This window comes from Leptodactylus fuscus, chromosome 10, assembly GCF_031893055.1.
Source record: "Leptodactylus fuscus isolate aLepFus1 chromosome 10, aLepFus1.hap2, whole genome shotgun sequence".
NCBI lineage: Eukaryota > Metazoa > Chordata > Amphibia > Anura > Leptodactylidae > Leptodactylus > Leptodactylus fuscus.
In genome coordinates, this window is record NC_134274.1 from 84,651,739 (window position 1) to 84,668,724 (window position 16,986).

Genomic DNA, 16,986 nt, shown 5'->3' on the forward strand with positions numbered 1-16,986 from the left:
TCTTTGACTTCTCCAGTGCGTTCAACACCATTCAGCAAGGGCTACTGAGGGAAAAGCTGAACCTTGGTGGAGTGGACCATCACCTGTCCAACTGGACCCTAGACTACCTGACAACCCGCCCTCAGTATGTGAGAGCCCGGGACTGTGTGTCTGACACTGTGATCTGTAGTACGGGGGCACCACAAGGTCCAGTTCTTGCCCCATTTCTCTTCACACTGTACACTGCTGACTTCAGGCACAACTCATCCAGCTGTTACTTACAGAAGTACTCCGATGACTCTGCTATAGTCGGCCTTATCACTGATGGCGACGATAGGGAATACAGAGACTTAAACCTGGACTTTGTTGAATGGTGCCAGCGGAACCAGCTCAGTATTAATGCTGGGAAGACCAAGGAGATGGTGGTGGACTTTAGTAAACGGAGAGGTGCTCCGACCCCGGTGGAGATCCAGGGAATATGTATTGAGATAGTCAGGACCTGTAAGTACCTGGGCGTGCTCCTCACTAATAAACTAGACTGGGCTGATCACCTGGAGGCGCTGCACAGAAAGGGCCACAGCAGACTCTACCTGCTCAGGTGGCTGAGGGCCTTCGGAGTCCAGGGGACACTTCTTAGGGCCTTCTTCAACTCTGTGGTTGCCTCAGCCATCTTTTTCGGTGTGGCCTGCTGGGGGTGCAGTCCATCAACCAGGGACAGAAACAGACGTGACAGGCTGATCAGGAGGGCCAGCTCTGTCCTGGGGAGCCCCCTGGACCCAGTACAGGTGGTGGGTGACAGAAGGATACTGTCTGTGGTGACCTCCATGCGGGAGAACAAATCCCACCCCATGTATGGGACCTTGATGGGACTTGGCAGCACTGTAAGTGACCGTCTGCTTCACCCCAAGTGTGAGAAGAAGCTATCGCAGGTCCTTCCTTCCAACCGCGACCGGGCTGTATAATTTACATCAGACCAAGCGAAGACACTCCGCACAGACAACTAAATGACTATGACGATGACCATGAAGTCTTCCTTCTTTCTCTTCCGTTCCTTAGCTGCCATGGACTCCTAGTATATCTTCTCTTCTCAGCATATGTGTGTCTGCGTCTGTATTATATTACTGTGTATTATCCTGTATTACTAGGCTGCTGTAACATGCTGGAATTTCCCCAATGTAGGACTATTAAAGGATTATCTTATCTTATCATAGGTCCTCAAGTGCAGATTAATGTGGCCTGCTACTGTTTCCAACTCCAGGGGAAGGGAGAAATGCAGATTCGGCTCACCTCCATGTCAGGATACGAGTGGGTTAAACTGAAGGGCAGCTGCAGGCGTCTCAGTGTAGTTGGTCTGTAGCTGCTGCTTCATGCAGAGAGGCAGGCTGCGCTCCAAGATGGGTAGGTCTGGAGCTGGGCGCAAATCACAGCCGGATAGCTGTCCGGCAAGTCACACCCCTTCTTCCGGATCTGGGTTCTGCGTAGAAGTCACATCAGGGGCCGGCCCTTACACTTTAGGCTAGGGATCCTAGTGAGGCCTACTCAAAATGGCTGCCGGGTCTGGGAGAAGAGATCCAGAATCTGAGGTTCCGTACCTCGAAATACCTCCTCTCCAGGCTGCTCCAGAACCAGAAGCAGCTGTGATGTCGCGGGAGATGTCTCCTGCGCTCCGCAGGCCGTGGTGACTCCAGAAGAAGGCAGGCCGCAAAAAAAACAAAATGGCGGTCGTGACTCCTATGATCAGCTGCCCGGTAAAGTAAGAGAGCTGGATGAAGGCAGTAAGTGGCTGGAACGCGCCAGAGGTCCTCTCCTGGGTCGGATGAGCGGTCCAGAGCTGCGAGGGACTACGCCGGGAGCTGGAACAAGTCGGCAGCAGGTAAGTCCAAAAACAAGATGGCGGCCGGGTCCTGTGGGACAGAAGGCCGCAACAGTTTATATCCTCAGGAGCGCTGTAAAAGTGTGAAATAACACCCCAAAATAGCAGACAGAGGCTTGGAGGAGAGCCTCGGGGTTGTTATCTGTATGGATGGCTGAGATCACCGCCGGTAAGAAACGGATGAAAGTGTCCAAGTCAGGAGCTCACAGCAGATGCGACCGCTCTGGTTGCCGGCTAGCCATGCCCCCTCCCCCTCCCACAGTATATCTATCCCTGTCTCACAGTCACATAGTTCACAGTCTCATATGAACCGAATCTGAAATCCCCCATTCATATGAAGCGGAGGTCACCTGATTCAGCCAGCCAATTACTTTTTCTGACTTTTTTTTTTTTTTCGATGCCGCGGTTGTCGTAGTTCCTGTCCCACCTCCCCTGCACAGTTATTGGTGCAAAAAAAAAAAAAAAAAAAAAAAAAAAAGAAAGAAAAAGCGCCAGGGAAGGTGGGAGGGGATACAAATTTTTAGTGCGTTTGCCGCGTGGTATTCAATTGGAATGGAATATCTTGAGCAGCCTGAATACCAATTCGATGGAACGCTGTTGGCTCATCTCTAATCCCTACTGATCCCTTAGACTGTTAGGACCCCACAGATCAACTGTTTCTCGGAGCAGGCAAATCCCATTATTGTTTAAATGTGGGGCGCTGCTTATTCGCTGTGTTCTTACAACCGCAGTTGTGGGTACTGTAGTTGTACCCTGTTCAAGTGTATGAGATGCCGCTGCAGCACCCATAACCATTTCAAACAAGAATATGTTGTAGGGAGGGGCCCCAGTCAGTAGAACATCCCGTCAGAGGGCCCCCGCATAATATAGTGCCATTCTTAAGTGATATGCAGGTTATTTGGGAGCCACCGCCAAAGGACTGCGAGACAGCACCTGGAATTTGGGACTGTTCTGCTGTATTCAGGAGGGCCGAGAGGGCTCCCTCGCTGCCATAGGGTACAGTTCGGGTTCACTAGTTGTCCTATATTTAAAGTAGTTCTGTGCACAATCCTTTTGGGTGATGTTATTCAGCTCCTGCATATGATGTACAGCATTACCTAGAATCGAACAGGAGGGCTGGTGGAGGATGGAGCAATTGGGGAATATATCATTGCCTGTCAGCCATTGCCTGTTGGAATAATCCAATCGGTATTGGCCTAATGGTCATCAGTCTTTGGGGACGGCATTATGTGGTGCGGAACAGGTCTGTGTAAAATGTAGAGGGGTGCAGCATAAGGCGCGGGGCGCCGTACCAGGCGAGACGACGTAGCAGCATACTGCACTATTTTGCCTTTTCTTTTTTTTTTTTTTTTTTCTCCCCTTATTCTGCAGATGACACCTTCTGTACGTAAACCTGAGCTGTAAAGCCGGAGGAGATATAGGCAGTGACGGTGACGGCTCCTACAGGTTTATGTTTGTGTAAAGACAGTCACCACTATTACAATATTGTCTGACCCCTGTATAAGCAATGCCGCCCCTGCTACCTCTTGTGCCACCCCCTTTACCTCACAGATTGTAAGCTCTTGCGAGCAGGGCCCTCAGTCCCATTGTGTGACGTGACTATTTCTTTGTAATGCATTTTTCTCTCTGTATTTGAACCCTACAAGTTGTACAGCGCTGCAGAATACGTTGGCACTATAAAAATAAAATGTATTATTCTATTATTATTCATCATCTGTTTTCCCTTAGTCCTAACAACAGCACAAGCTCCTTTTAGTTCATTCTGTTCATGCCCCTCTTCATGGGGCGTGTAGCACAGCGTCGGATGAGTACGCAAGGCAGAGTGTCAGGAGATGAATATGAAGAGGGGCGTGAAGAGAATTAAGAACTAAGGGGCGGCGAGAGGTTATGACGTGGGGGTGCTCGGAGCAAGAGGGGCAATCCCCCTGAGTTCCATGAGCGGGATTTGCATACTGCAATAAACAGATTTTGACAGAAACAGCAAAGAGGAGAAGAAGAGACTGGAAGGTGGGAGTAGAATGGCCTTTTTAACCCCTTCCCGACATGCGCCGTAATAGTACGGCGCATGTCGGGTCTGTAACTATGGCGACCGCTCGGGAGCCGGGCGGCCGCCATAGCCGCCGGGTGTCTACTGCTTTAAGGCATTAACCCCTGCGGCGCCACGGTCAAAGGCGCCGGAGGCGCCATTTTTCCGGCGACGCATGGGCGCCGCCATTTTGCCGGTGGTCGCCTGCTCCTGGAGCATGCTCCAGGGCCGACGTCACGTTGGCATGACAGCCGGGAGCCTTTACAAGGCTCCCAGGCTTGTCTGCAAATGCTCTCTTTTGCAGGCTGGTCTATGCAGCCTGCAAAAGAAAGGATGATTTTTTGCTTTAGCATTGCAATGCATTAGTGATCAGACCCCCTGGGGTTCAACGCCCGTAGGGGGTCTAATAAATGGGAAAAAAAATCAAATAAATAAAGTTAAAATAAAAATAAAATAATAATAATAAAACATAAAAAGAATTACAAATTCAAATCACTCCCCTTTCCCTAGAACACATATAAAAGTAGTTAAAAACTGTGAAACACATACATGTTAGGTATCCCCGCGTCCAAAATTGCCCGCTCTAAAAATCTATAAAAATATCTTTCCTGTTCGGTAAACGCTGTAGCGGGAAAAATAGTCAAAAGTGCCAAAGTGCCGTTTTTTTTTTTTTTTTTTTTCAGTGTTTTGATTCTGATATAAATTGGAATAAAAAGTGATCAAAGCAATAACATTTCCCGAAAATGGTAGAACTAAAGAGTACACCCGACCCCGCAAAAAAAGACGCCATACACATCTCTGTACACGGACGTATAAAAAAGTTACGGCTGTCGGAATATGGCGACTTTTAGAAAAAAACAAAACAAAACAGTTTTGGAATTTTTTTTAAGGGGTCGAAATTTAAATAAAACCATAGAAATGTGGTATCCCTGGAACCGTACCGAAACACAGAATACAGGGGACATGTCATTTTGGCTGCACAGTGAACGCCGTAAAACCAAAGCCTGTAAGAATGTCGCAGAAATGCAGTTTTTTCTTCAAATCCACCCCATTCTGATGGTTTTTCCTGCTTCCCAGTACATTATATAGAATAATTAATGGTGGCATCAGGAAGAAAAATTTGTCCCGCAAAAATTAAGACCTCATATGGCTCTGGGAGCGGAGAAATAAAAAAGTTATGGGGCTTAGAAGGAGGGGAGTAAAAAACGAAACAAAAAAAAAAAATGCCATTGCCGGGAAAGGGTTAAAGACGATCGTCTAACGACAGAATTAGAGCCCCGGTAACCGTCCTATGTAGTATCTGTGCGCCACCTGCTGGCTGGGATCCGTATATACAGGGTCTTTCGAGCTGTGCCGTTTGTTCCCCGCGCCCCCATCTGGATCAGCGTGGAACTGCACAGCCCGCACCCGGGGTTCACTATAACTGCAGCCTCGCGGCGATTACACAAGGATGCCCATAGGGGGCAGAGAGGAGATCCCGCAGCCGGGAGAAGAATTAGATCCGGGGAGGAGGGGGTGCGGCTCCGGAATGCAATAGTCCTATTGACAGAGAAGAAGGTCTGGAGCAGTGAGAACAGCGCCCTGCATGTTATCTAGTAGGCCGGCTAGAAGGAGCCGCTGACCGCTGACCCTCGGCAATGGGAGAATGAGCGGGAAATTCAAAGTGATCCATTGTCTTATGTCAGCCAATCAGCGCGAGACAGAGGAGGGGCTTGTAGGAGTCACGCCGAAGAATTACGTCATCAATGCAGGGTTCTCCTTCTGGTCCGACCACTCTCTATATAAAAAGGCGGCTGTGCGGAGGGACGCTTGTTCTAGTCTGTCAGCAGCACAGAAGATGTCTGGTCGCGGTAAAGGAGGGAAAGGTCTCGGCAAGGGCGGTGCCAAGCGGCACAGGAAGGTGCTCCGGGATAACATCCAGGGCATCACCAAGCCTGCCATCCGCCGTCTGGCTCGCAGAGGAGGCGTCAAGCGCATCTCCGGTCTCATCTATGAGGAAACTCGCGGTGTCCTGAAAGTCTTCCTGGAGAACGTCATCCGTGACGCCGTCACCTACACCGAGCACGCCAAGAGGAAGACCGTCACCGCCATGGACGTGGTGTACGCGCTCAAGCGTCAGGGCCGCACTCTCTACGGCTTCGGAGGCTAATTCCGCCGCTCCCCGACTCTCTACTTCATAACCCAAAGGCTCTTCTCAGAGCCGCCACATCCTCCTGAGAACAGAGCTGTCCCCGCCACCCACCTCTCCTCTGCCTTGTAGGTCTGGGGCTGCAGACGCCTCCTGTAGGCTGTAATGTCATCACTGCTGGAATACTGGAGAGAGTAGAAGAAGAAAACGGTCCAAACCTTCGGAATCTAAGCTTTGTGAACAGGTCCCTAGAAGTAGTCCTACTGCGGCTCTGCAGTGTAACCCCCGTGCCGGCAGCTCGGGCCGATAAGTAGCAGCTTAGTTTAACCCTCCAATCGCAGGTGCGTGCAGAGAGCACTGCACCTCGTAGAGATGTCAATGTAGCAAGCCGGAGATTAGAGCTTCTCTTTGGGTGTATAGTAAGTCTAGCAAGTACAAGAAAATAGCTGGAAAGATAGGTTCTGGGTAGAAACACGTGCAGCAGCAGCAGCAGCAGCAAGAAGCCAGAAATGGAGGGCTCAGCAGCTCTAGTGTGGAAGGTGTGGGGGGCTCTTAGAAGAGCCTTTGGGGTGATAGTACAGAGCAGGTGATGGAGCCGATTACTTGGCGCTGGTGTACTTGGTGACGGCCTTGGTGCCCTCGGACACGGCGTGCTTGGCCAACTCTCCGGGCAGCAGCAGGCGCACGGCGGTCTGGATCTCCCGGGAGGTGATGGTGGAGCGCTTGTTGTAGTGAGCCAGGCGGGAGGCTTCTCCTGCGATGCGCTCGAAGATGTCGTTGACGAAGGAATTCATGACGACCATGGCCTTGGAGGAGATACCGGTGTCGGGGTGGACCTGCTTCAGCACCTTGTACACGTAGATGGCATAGCTCTCCTTCCTGGCCCTCTTACGCTTCTTGCCGTCCTTCTTCTGGGCCTTGGTCACGGCTTTCTTGGAGCCCTTCTTGGGCGCTGGGGCAGACTTGGCGGGATCAGGCATGGTATAACACGGAGATCTCTTTCACACGAGAATGAGAGAAAGTAATGTCTGTGCTCCTCCCAGCGCAGCCCTATTTATAGGCGGGCTATGCAAATGAGCGCCGCTGTCTGTGCGCTGTTCTACTGGACCAGCAAACCATGTGACTTTTGCAAGCCCCGCCTGCTGAAGCGGATTGGTGGTTCCACAAATCTGGCCTCTATTGGCGGCTTGAGATGTGTCCAATGAGAGTTGCAGGAGGGCGGGGCAGAACTATATATATAAGGCAGGAGGAGCCGGTACAGGGCAGGATATTCTGTGTTCCATTACAGTAACTGACGATCCACGAACCATGTCTGGACGCGGCAAGCAAGGAGGCAAAGCTCGTGCTAAGGCCAAGACCCGCTCATCCCGGGCGGGACTTCAGTTCCCCGTCGGTCGTGTGCACAGGCTTCTCCGCAAGGGCAACTACGCCGAGAGGGTTGGTGCTGGTGCTCCCGTCTACCTGGCGGCCGTACTGGAGTATCTGACCGCTGAGATCCTGGAGTTGGCTGGTAATGCTGCACGGGACAACAAGAAGACCCGCATCATCCCCCGTCACCTGCAGCTGGCCGTGCGCAATGACGAGGAGCTGAACAAACTGCTGGGTGGCGTGACCATCGCCCAGGGAGGCGTCCTGCCCAACATCCAGGCCGTGCTGCTGCCCAAGAAGACCGAGAGCAGCAAGCCCAGCAAGAGCAAGTGAGCGCCGCTCCCACCCCATCCGTCTATACAAGCAAAGGCTCTTCTAAGAGCCACCACCTTGTCTACAGCAGAGCTGCCTCCTGTCTACAATACGGGCTGTCCGTCTATTCTGAAGCCAACTCCTGGCCCGACCGGCGGCCCTTACAGGGAAGCACCGTGGGGTGACTGAGCGGGAGGATTCACTCTGTAGGGAGATGTGGTGCGGGCGCGGGGTTTTGTGTCAGGTCGGGCTGGTGGTAATCTGCTAATGCTCTCTTCCCAGGCAGGTAGTATAAGCGGAGCTTAGATATAACGGGCGGGCGGGCGGGCGCGCGCTGATACAAAGCCGAGGTGAGCGCCGGCTCCTCCGGGTGACGCTTTGTCTTTTCTCCCCGCTCACACGGTTGGTGGTTTTGAAATTCCCGCTCAGTCGCAGTGACCGTTACAATCCGCGCGAGAGCCGGCAGCGTCACGTGGCGCAGAGAGAAGGGGCGCGAATTTCAAAACCTCCCCAGAGCTGAGCCCTCTCCCACTGAAGAAGATTCAGCAGCGGACTGGGGCGGCCCTCAGGTTATTGTAGAAGGATGTGCGGAGTAGGCATATACTAGGTACGGAGAGGAGGGAGGGAGATGTGGTTGCGGGCGCAGGGTCTTGTCAGTTAGGGATAGTAATGGCTGTGCTCATCCTAATCCTCTCTCCCCGCCAGGGCACAGCCCACGGTGGCAGGCTTACAAGTGCCGATGAAACGGGCGTTAAAGGGCTGATCCGGGTGAACCTTTGTCTATCTCCCCGCTCACACGGTTGGTGGTTTTGCAATTCCCATTCAGTGACCGTTACAACCCGCGCGAGAGCCGGCAGCGTCACGTGGTGCAGAGAGAATGGGCGCGAATTTCAAACCCTCCCCAACTGAAGAAGATTCAGCGGCGCTCAGGTCATTGTAGAAGGCGCTAGGGAGAGATGCGCGGAGTAGGCACATACTAGCGACGGAGAGGAGGGAGGGAGGGAGATGTGGTGCGGGCGCAGGGTCAGTTAGGGATAGTAATGGCTGTGCTCATCCTAATCCTCTCTCCCCGCCAGGGCACAGCCCACGGTGGCAGGTTTAGAAGTGCCGATGAAACGGGCGTTAAAGGGCTGATCCGGGCGAACCTTTGTCTATCTTCCCGCTCAATCGTAGATTCCCATTCATTCAGTGACCGTTACAACCCGCGCGAGAACCGGCAGCGTCAGGTGGTGCAAAGGGAGAAAGGACGCGAATTTCAAGCCTCCGCCTGTCTATTACATCCTCCGCTGCTGCTGCTGCTGCGAAGTAAGATTGAGTCAGCAGTCAGTGGGGGCGGCGCTCAGGTTACTGTAGAGGGCGCTGCAGTTACATATGTGCCTGTTATACATACAAAGGAGGGAGACGAGATATCGCTAACTCAGTGACTGTAAGGGAAAGGGTAACCTCTCTATTAGCAGCCAGTGAAGGCTTCTCTTCTCCCCTCCCGAGAGGAGAAAGACAACGGCTACAGCTCGTCTGAGGGAGGATTTGGTGGCTCTGAGAAGAGCCTTTGTGTTGTCAGACGGTGCCTGGGCAGATTTAAGCCCTCTCCCCACGAATCCTGCGGGCCAGCTGGATGTCTTTGGGCATGATGGTGACCCTCTTGGCGTGGATGGCGCACAGGTTGGTGTCCTCAAAGAGCCCGACCAGGTAAGCTTCGCTAGCTTCCTGCAGGGCCATGACGGCGGAGCTCTGGAAGCGGAGATCCGTCTTGAAGTCCTGGGCGATCTCTCGAACCAGGCGCTGGAAGGGAAGCTTACGGATCAGCAGCTCGGTGGACTTCTGGTAGCGGCGGATTTCACGCAGAGCGACTGTACCAGGGCGGTAGCGGTGAGGCTTCTTCACTCCGCCGGTAGCGGGAGCGCTCTTCCTGGCGGCCTTAGTGGCCAGCTGCTTGCGGGGAGCTTTCCCTCCGGTGGATTTGCGGGCGGTCTGCTTGGTTCTTGCCATCGCTTCAGTATAGACGTTACACAGCGGTGATATGAGCTGAGGAGCGGAAAGAGCGACATATTTATACAGCCGGGGCTCGTCCTCATTGGCTCATGGAAAGCCCGCCCCCTCCATCTCATTGGTTTATTTCTACAGTCCAGCATTAGCGCTCATGCCCCTCCCCCAGACCCCGTGCAGCACGGCGCTGTACAGCCCCCGCCGGCATGCATCAGGCTACACAGGGGACAATCTGTGGCGTTCCCCCCCGCAACATAACGAGGCGATTAGAACCTGTAAACCTGAGGAGAGAAACGGAGGGAAATTCAAACCTGGTGGAAGCGCCAATCAGCTGCGGAGGGCGGGGATTATGATGCTGGCACTGGTCACATGACTTGCTGGTCCAGTAGAACAGCGCGCAGACAGCGGCGCTCATTTGCATAGCCCGCCTATAAATAGGGCTGCGCTGGGAGGAGCACAGACATTATTTTCTCTCATTCTCGTGTGGGAAAAGATCGCCGTGCTACCATGCCTGATCCCGCCAAGTCTGCCCCAGCGCCCAAGAAGGGCTCCAAGAAAGCCGTGACCAAGGCCCAGAAGAAGGACGGCAAGAAGCGTAAGAGGGCCAGGAGGGAGAGCTATGCCATCTACGTGTACAAGGTGCTGAAGCAGGTCCACCCCGACACCGGCATTTCTTCCAAGGCCATGAGCATCATGAATTCCTTCGTCAACGACGTCTTTGAGCGCATCGCAGGAGAAGCCTCCCGCCTGGCTCACTATAACAAGCGCTCCACCATCACCTCCCGGGAGATCCAGACCTCCGTGCGCCTGCTGCTGCCCGGAGAGTTGGCCAAGCACGCCGTGTCCGAGGGCACCAAGGCCGTCACCAAGTACACCAGCGCCAAGTAATCGGCTCCATCACCTGCTCTGTACTATCACCCCAAAGGCTCTTCTAAGAGCCCCCCCACCCCTTCCAAACTAGAGCTGCTGAGCCCTTCATTTCTGGTGTTTATTCCCCGGACCAGAGGCTTTATTTATCCCGATCCGTTTTGTCATTGTATTTATGGACGTTACACCGCACTGTTTGTATTATCCTCAAGGCGAAGGAACTTATCCGCCTGATAACCTCGTATCTATCGCGTGTATCTACATCTGCGCACACTGGCAAAGTAAAGGAGAAACTTTAGGCAGTGCACACTGTACAGCGACAGGAACGCTCTTAAGATTTATGCATTTGTTCACACGTTCCCTGAAGCTTAAGAGCGTTTATCTCCACGCTCTCCGGTATTCCTACAGTAGCCGCAGCGACAGCTCCAGCCCTAGAGGGCAGAGGAGAGGTGGGTGGCGGGGACAGCTCTGTTCTCTGGAGGATGTGGCGGCTCTGAGAAGAGCCTTTGGGTTATGTAGTAGAGAGTCGGGGAGCGGCGGAATTAACCTCCGAAGCCGTAGAGAGTGCGGCCCTGGCGCTTGAGCGCGTACACCACGTCCATGGCGGTGACGGTCTTCCTCTTGGCGTGCTCGGTGTAGGTGACGGCGTCACGGATGACGTTCTCCAGGAAGACTTTCAGGACACCGCGAGTCTCCTCATAGATGAGACCGGAGATGCGCTTGACGCCTCCTCTGCGAGCTAGACGGCGGATGGCAGGCTTGGTGATGCCCTGGATGTTATCCCGGAGCACCTTCCTGTGCCGCTTGGCACCGCCCTTGCCGAGACCTTTCCCTCCTTTACCGCGACCGGACATCTTCTGTGCTGCTGCTGACAGACTAGAATAAGCGTCCCTCCGCACAGCCGCCTTTTTATATAGAGAGTGGTCGGACCAGAAGGAGAACCCTGCTATGATGACGCAATTATGGGGCGTGTCCTGAAGCCACTCCCCCCCTCCCCTGCTTTCCTCCTCTGATTGGCAGAACTTTCACCCGTTAGTGATTCGGAGCTTTCCCGCTCATATCCTACAGTTCTCGCCGCCTCTCCCTGTCCCTGCTGCCGCTCTCAGCTCGGCCCCGGAGACAATGGACGTCTGCCGGCTTTCTCCACCCGCCCCAGTGTCATCACAAACCTACTGCTGGGAGCCGGAGCTCCCCCAGACAAGTCATTCAGCTGCAGCACAGACAGTGCGTTATAAATACAAGAGAACACGCTGAACAGGAGGCAGCAAAGATCCGAGTTTCTGGGTCCAGAAGTGACCCCGAAATAACGGTGTGCGCTCTCAGGGGAGAACGAGCCTGGACGCCGGGAGGTTGTACTGGGGGAGAAGGGGATGAGGCTGGGTGACAAGAGCTCTCAGGGGAGCCCCCTCCTCAGCCTGTGTAGGAACGAGTAGTGTCAGGCGGGGGCTCCCCTGAGAGCGCTTGTCACCCAGCCTCATCCCCCTTCTCCCCCAGTACAACCTCCCGGGCGTCCAGGCTCGTTCCCCGCTGATCTGATACAGACCTGGGAGTATGTATCGTTTGTCCCCCTACCACAAGCACGCACACAGCCGCCCGCCGTACACCGCAGCGACCCCCGGCATCAGGCTGCATTCGGGACTGCAGGGATTGTGTAGCTCAGACATACTGACAATTCCTCCTCCTCCTCCTCCTCCCCCTTTATCCAGACAGAGGCCCCCGCCAGTAACGAGGAGGATGCGCGGCCAATCTACTGGATTACTGCCCCTATAAACCCTCAGCGGCCTCAGCTTTTAGTCCTCATTACTACCCCGCTGGACCGGTCACCTGGAGAAACCTGCGGGGATGTTACCCTGTAGTGACCGCTCATGTGTCGGTGCGGATACGGGAATGGAGCCCTGGTCATAGGATTGCCGTTAATATGACGCCCCCGCCCCCCCGCTGGCTGGGGAGATAGCGATCATACAGCTCTGCCGGGACAAGGTGGTGGCTCTGAGAAGAGCCTTTGTGGGACAAGTACAGGGCGGCTCGGGCTTATTTCTTAGCCGCGGGCTTCTTGGCTTTAGCAGCCTTCTTAGCCGGACTCTTGGCAGCTTTGGGCTTGGCAGCCTTCTTAGCTGGGCTCTTGGCAGCTTTGGGCTTAGCCGCCTTCTTAGCCGGGCTCTTCGTCACCTTCTTGGCTTTAGGAGCCGCCTTCGGCTTCTTGGGGCTCTTGGCCGCCTTCTTGGCGGCCGCGGCAGGCTTCTTGGCTTTCTTCGGGCTCTTGGCCGCGGTCGGCGCCTTCTTAGGAGACTTAGCCGCGGGCTTCTTGGCGGCAGCTTTCTTGGGCTTGGCCGCTGCAGGCTTCTTCTTGGCCGCCTTGTCCTTACTCTCCGCCTGCTTCTTGTTCAGCTTGAAGGAGCCGGAGGCGCCGCTGCCTTTCACCTGGATCAGGGTTCCCTTGGTCACCAGAGCCTTAAGGCCCAGCTTGACACGGCTGCGGTTCTTGTCTGTATCGTAGCCGCCAGCAGCCAGCACCTTCTTCAGGGCGGCCACAGACACCCCACTGCGCTCCTTGGAGGCGGACACGGCTTTGACGATCAGCTCGGACACGGTGGGACCGGAGGATTTCTTGCTCTTCTTGGCGCCCCCTGCGGCTGCTTTCTTCGGCTGCTTCTTGGATTTGGCGGCCGGTTCGGCGGGAGGGGGAGCAGCGGCAGCGGCGGGCGCGGTTTCTGCCATGATACGAATCGAGCTCTAATTCCTTTCCTAGACGGGAAAACACTGGGGCCGAAGCAGCCGCCGCCTCTTATATGCACAGCGGTGCGCACTGATTGGCTGCTGAGCGGCCTCGGCCTCACCTCCTATTGGCTGTCACTCAGCACAGGGCCAGAGTCAAGCTCCGCTCTCCCCGTGTGCTTCCCTGCCCGGGATCAGAGCCCATTACCGGCTAGAACCGGACAGGAAAGCTTCCATTCTTCGTGTCTCCCCACTCCCCGACATCCTCCCTAACAGTCCCTGGCCGTCACTGGCGGAGGTGCGGGGGTGGTGCGGAGAGGAGGCCCCGGGATTTCCGCCATAGCACCCCCACATCTGTCCATCACTATCTATGCAGGAAGATGAAACCGCTGCGGGAGCTGCCCCCTTCTATTCCCGGCGCTTGTCACCATCCCCGGGATCTTTACCACAAGCTCTATGCTACAGGAAGCTGATTGTACGATGCGGGGACAAGCTGGAGCTGCTGAGAGCCGGGGAGGGTAACACAGGCGGCGGCTCCGCTCACTGCCGGCTCCCTGTCCTCACATCAGATAGATACATATATATATATGTATATATACTGCAGACAGGGGGGCCGCTTCTCATGGGGCTCTGCCCTGCAGCAATGTCTATACACCGGGCAGAATAGAAAAGCGGGGACATTGTGTATATACAGCTGTCTGCACAGAGGCGTGTAGGATGGGATGATGGCTGGAGGTGATTTCAGTCTCCTGCAGTTACACGTATTATATAGGATGGGATGCATACAAGGTGATAGTGATCCAAACCTGACAATCACTACCATCATGAACTATTGAAAAGTTTGTCTTTGCTTCAATGTGTCAGTTTAGACCCTGTGCGATCTGTATGGCAATTACAATCCACAACCAACAGCACAGTAAGACACATTACAGATAGACACACGGCCATACAGCAAGTCGTTGTGTGGGGATTGCAGTCAGAAGTAGCAGCTCCAGGTGTCAGTGTGAAAGCGTGACTGCCCAAAAACTGGAAATAAAATATGATGACATCAATGACATTTCCGCCATATTTATGTTTTTATGACCATCCAGACGCCAGCAGATGATCCAGAAACCCTAACTATGTAGGAACCCTAAAATATGCTGGATATTGGCCAAGTGTCCCCAAGGGTTGCATCTGGGAATGGAGTATCATTGAAGCTGCAGGTCTGGCGTACCCCGACTTCTCAAAGCATTTGGGATCTCTTGTTAGGCACATTACACCGATATGTTTTATTCCCGGGAGTTATGGCGTATTCACAAAAGATGTATGATTAGATGGATCGGAGGGGCGGCTTATTAGCCTGTAGATCGATAGAACTACATCCTGCTGACAACCTCTGCCAGGCTAGAAAAAGGTCTGATTGATTTTATTTCCATATTCAGACAGATATGATCTTTGCTCCTGTCTATCTTATTGTGCCACATGTGGTCACAGCTCCCACCTCTGCCCCTACTCAGCCAGACATGCCCTGAAACTAGTGGACATAAAACAGTGACAGCAGGTCCGCCAATAGGCCAGTACTACTGCTACTGGTGTCAGGGGCCCGGCCAGAGGACGCAGATCTGAGTTGAGCACATACGCGGCTGAAGCGAGGAGCTGACACAGGTCAGCTCCTCGCTTCGCCGCTGCCGCCTGTCTCGCTGACACATATGCGGCTGAAGAGAGGAGCTGACCTGTGTCAGCTCCTGACTTCGCCGCTGCCGCCTCTCTCGCTGACACATATGCGGCTGAGCCGGTGTCAGCTCCTCACTTCGCCGCTGCCGCCTCTCTCGGTGACACATATGCGGCTGAGCCGGAACCCGGCTCAGCCGCATATGTGTCAGCGAGAGAGACACCCAGCGGCGAAGCGTGGAGCTGACCCGTGTCAGCTCCTTCCTTCAGCCGCATGTGTCAACGAGAGAGACGCGCAGAGAGCGGCGAGGGAGCGGAGGAGAAGGTAAGTTTAATGTGGAGGTGGAACGTGAATCTGGGGGCAGATGAAGAAGAGGACGGCATGACACTGTGGGGACATGAATCTGGGGACAGATGAAAGAGAGGACGGAATGACACTGGGGCAGATGAAGGAGGGGACGGCATGACACTGTGGGGACATGAATCTGGGGGCAGAGATGGGGACATGAATCTGGGGGCAGAGATGGAGAGGGGACATGAATCTGGGGGGCAGAGATGGAGGGGACATGAATCTGGGGGCAGAGATGGAGGGGACATGAATCTGGGGGCAGAGATGGAGGGGACATGAATCTGAGGGCAGATGAAGGGTGTATATGAAGCTAGGGGAGAGACGGAGGGGGACATATAATTTACGGGTGACTGTAGGAGGATTATACAGTGTGCGGGCAAATGGGAAATTAATGAGTAGGCGGAGTCAACATAACAGTGGGTGGGGCTAAATTTCTCGCGGCGCGCAAAGCAAAAATGGCAGGGGGGGGGGGGGGGGGCAGACACTTAGGCTTTATGGGGCCCCAAAATTCCTGATGGCGGCCCTGAGTGACAGGATGTATCATTCGCAGTGGCAGGGCTGTTGGGTACCATCACATGGTGCAGGAGGATTCAATGGTATGGGCTGTATTCTGTGATACTCCTTAGGATATGTGATATTCTCTACATAGTTCATACCATCACCAATAGACAGATAAGCCAATGTGGACAGCAAGAGCCCCGGGGCCAGGCACCAATTCCAACATGGCAGCAGACTAGTGGTTATAAGCCAAGTTGCTCATCTGAAGAGTCTGACTTTCCCTATGCCTATCCCGAAACACGCCATCAGGTATATTCTGTTACCCTAGACCATCCAGACTTCAGGGCTACTGGGTGTCAGATTAGCAGAACGCACTGTACTGTCATTTATGTGAGGCTTGTACTAGAACTAGAACAGTCATAGCGACTAGAGATGAGCGAACAGTGTTCTATCGAACACATGTTCGATCGGATATCAGGCTGTTCGATGTGTTCGATTCGAATCGAACATCACGTGGCAAACTCCAAAAAAAATTGATTCCCCTCCCACCTTCCCTGGCGCATTTTTTTGCACCAATAACAGCGCAGGGGAGGTGGGACAGGAACTACGACAACGGGGGCATTGAAAAAAATCGGAAAAAGTCATTGGCTGCCGAAATCAGGTGACCTCCATTTTAGACGAATAGTGGATTTCAAATCCGGGTCATATGAGAATGTGAACTGTGTGAGTAAGAGACAGGGATAGCTGTACAGGCAGGGATAGCTAGGGATAACCTTTATTTAGGTAGGAATGTTATTAAAAATAACTTTTTGGGGCTCTATCGGGTGTGTAATTGTGATTTTTGTGAGATAAACCTTTTCCCATAGGAATGCATTGGACAGCGCTGATTGGCCAGAGTACGGAATTTGACCAATCAGCGCTGGCTCTGCTGGAGGAGGAGGAGTCTAAGATCACTCCACACCAGTCTCCATTCTGGTCCGACCTTAGACTCCGCCTCCTCCAGCAGAGCCAGCGCTGATTGGTTGAATTCCGTACTCTGGCCAATCTGCGCTGGCCAATGCATTCTATTAGCCTGATGAAGTAGAGCTGAATGTGTGTGCTTAGCTCAACTACGCTGGTGGAGTAGTTGAGCTAAGCACACACATTCAGCTCTGCTTCATCAGGCTTATAGAATGCATTGGCCAATCAGCGCTGGCCAATGCATTCTATTAGCGTGAGCTGAGTGTGCACAA

At 53.7% G+C, this 16,986-nt stretch overlaps 5 protein-coding genes across 5 annotated transcripts; 2 read left to right on the top strand and 3 right to left on the bottom strand.

The window, feature by feature from the left end:
* Positions 1-6,547: 6,547 nt before the first annotated feature.
* On the bottom strand, positions 6,548-7,016 carry LOC142183502 (histone H2B type 1-O-like). Its single transcript, XM_075258607.1, has one exon. It carries the CDS (start codon positions 6,984-6,986, stop codon positions 6,606-6,608), a length of 381 nt encoding a protein of 126 aa, XP_075114708.1. The 5' UTR covers positions 6,987-7,016; the 3' UTR covers positions 6,548-6,605.
* A 247-nt stretch (positions 7,017-7,263) lies between these two features.
* LOC142183501 (histone H2A type 2-B) lies at positions 7,264-7,806 on the top strand. The gene has a single exon (XM_075258606.1). The coding sequence runs from the start codon at positions 7,315-7,317 to the stop codon at positions 7,705-7,707; it is 393 nt and encodes a 130-aa protein (XP_075114707.1). The 5' UTR covers positions 7,264-7,314; the 3' UTR covers positions 7,708-7,806.
* Positions 7,807-9,022: 1,216 nt separating this feature from the next.
* Positions 9,023-9,684, bottom strand: LOC142183578 (histone H3). Its single transcript, XM_075258709.1, has one exon. It carries the CDS (start codon positions 9,673-9,675, stop codon positions 9,265-9,267), a length of 411 nt encoding a protein of 136 aa, XP_075114810.1. The 5' UTR covers positions 9,676-9,684; the 3' UTR covers positions 9,023-9,264.
* Positions 9,685-10,149: 465 nt separating this feature from the next.
* Positions 10,150-10,588, top strand: LOC142219065 (histone H2B type 1-O-like). The gene has a single exon (XM_075288024.1). The coding sequence runs from the start codon at positions 10,180-10,182 to the stop codon at positions 10,558-10,560; it is 381 nt and encodes a 126-aa protein (XP_075144125.1). The 5' UTR covers positions 10,150-10,179; the 3' UTR covers positions 10,561-10,588.
* Positions 10,589-12,548: 1,960 nt separating this feature from the next.
* LOC142182985 (histone H1.03-like) lies at positions 12,549-13,274 on the bottom strand. The gene has a single exon (XM_075257828.1). The coding sequence runs from the start codon at positions 13,255-13,257 to the stop codon at positions 12,571-12,573; it is 687 nt and encodes a 228-aa protein (XP_075113929.1). The 5' UTR covers positions 13,258-13,274; the 3' UTR covers positions 12,549-12,570.
* Between the last annotated feature and the right edge of the window lie 3,712 nt (positions 13,275-16,986).

Bases quoted from the DNA above. Each gene is read 5' to 3' on its own strand.
- LOC142183502 (XM_075258607.1), bottom strand. From the start codon at position 6,986: ATGCCTGATCCCGCCAAGTCTGCCCCAGCGCCCAAGAAGGGCTCCAAG.
- LOC142183501 (XM_075258606.1), top strand. From the start codon at position 7,315: ATGTCTGGACGCGGCAAGCAAGGAGGCAAAGCTCGTGCTAAGGCCAAG.
- LOC142183578 (XM_075258709.1), bottom strand. From the start codon at position 9,675: ATGGCAAGAACCAAGCAGACCGCCCGCAAATCCACCGGAGGGAAAGCT.
- LOC142182985 (XM_075257828.1), bottom strand. From the start codon at position 13,257: ATGGCAGAAACCGCGCCCGCCGCTGCCGCTGCTCCCCCTCCCGCCGAA.
- LOC142219065 (XM_075288024.1), top strand. From the start codon at position 10,180: ATGCCTGATCCCGCCAAGTCTGCCCCAGCGCCCAAGAAGGGCTCCAAG.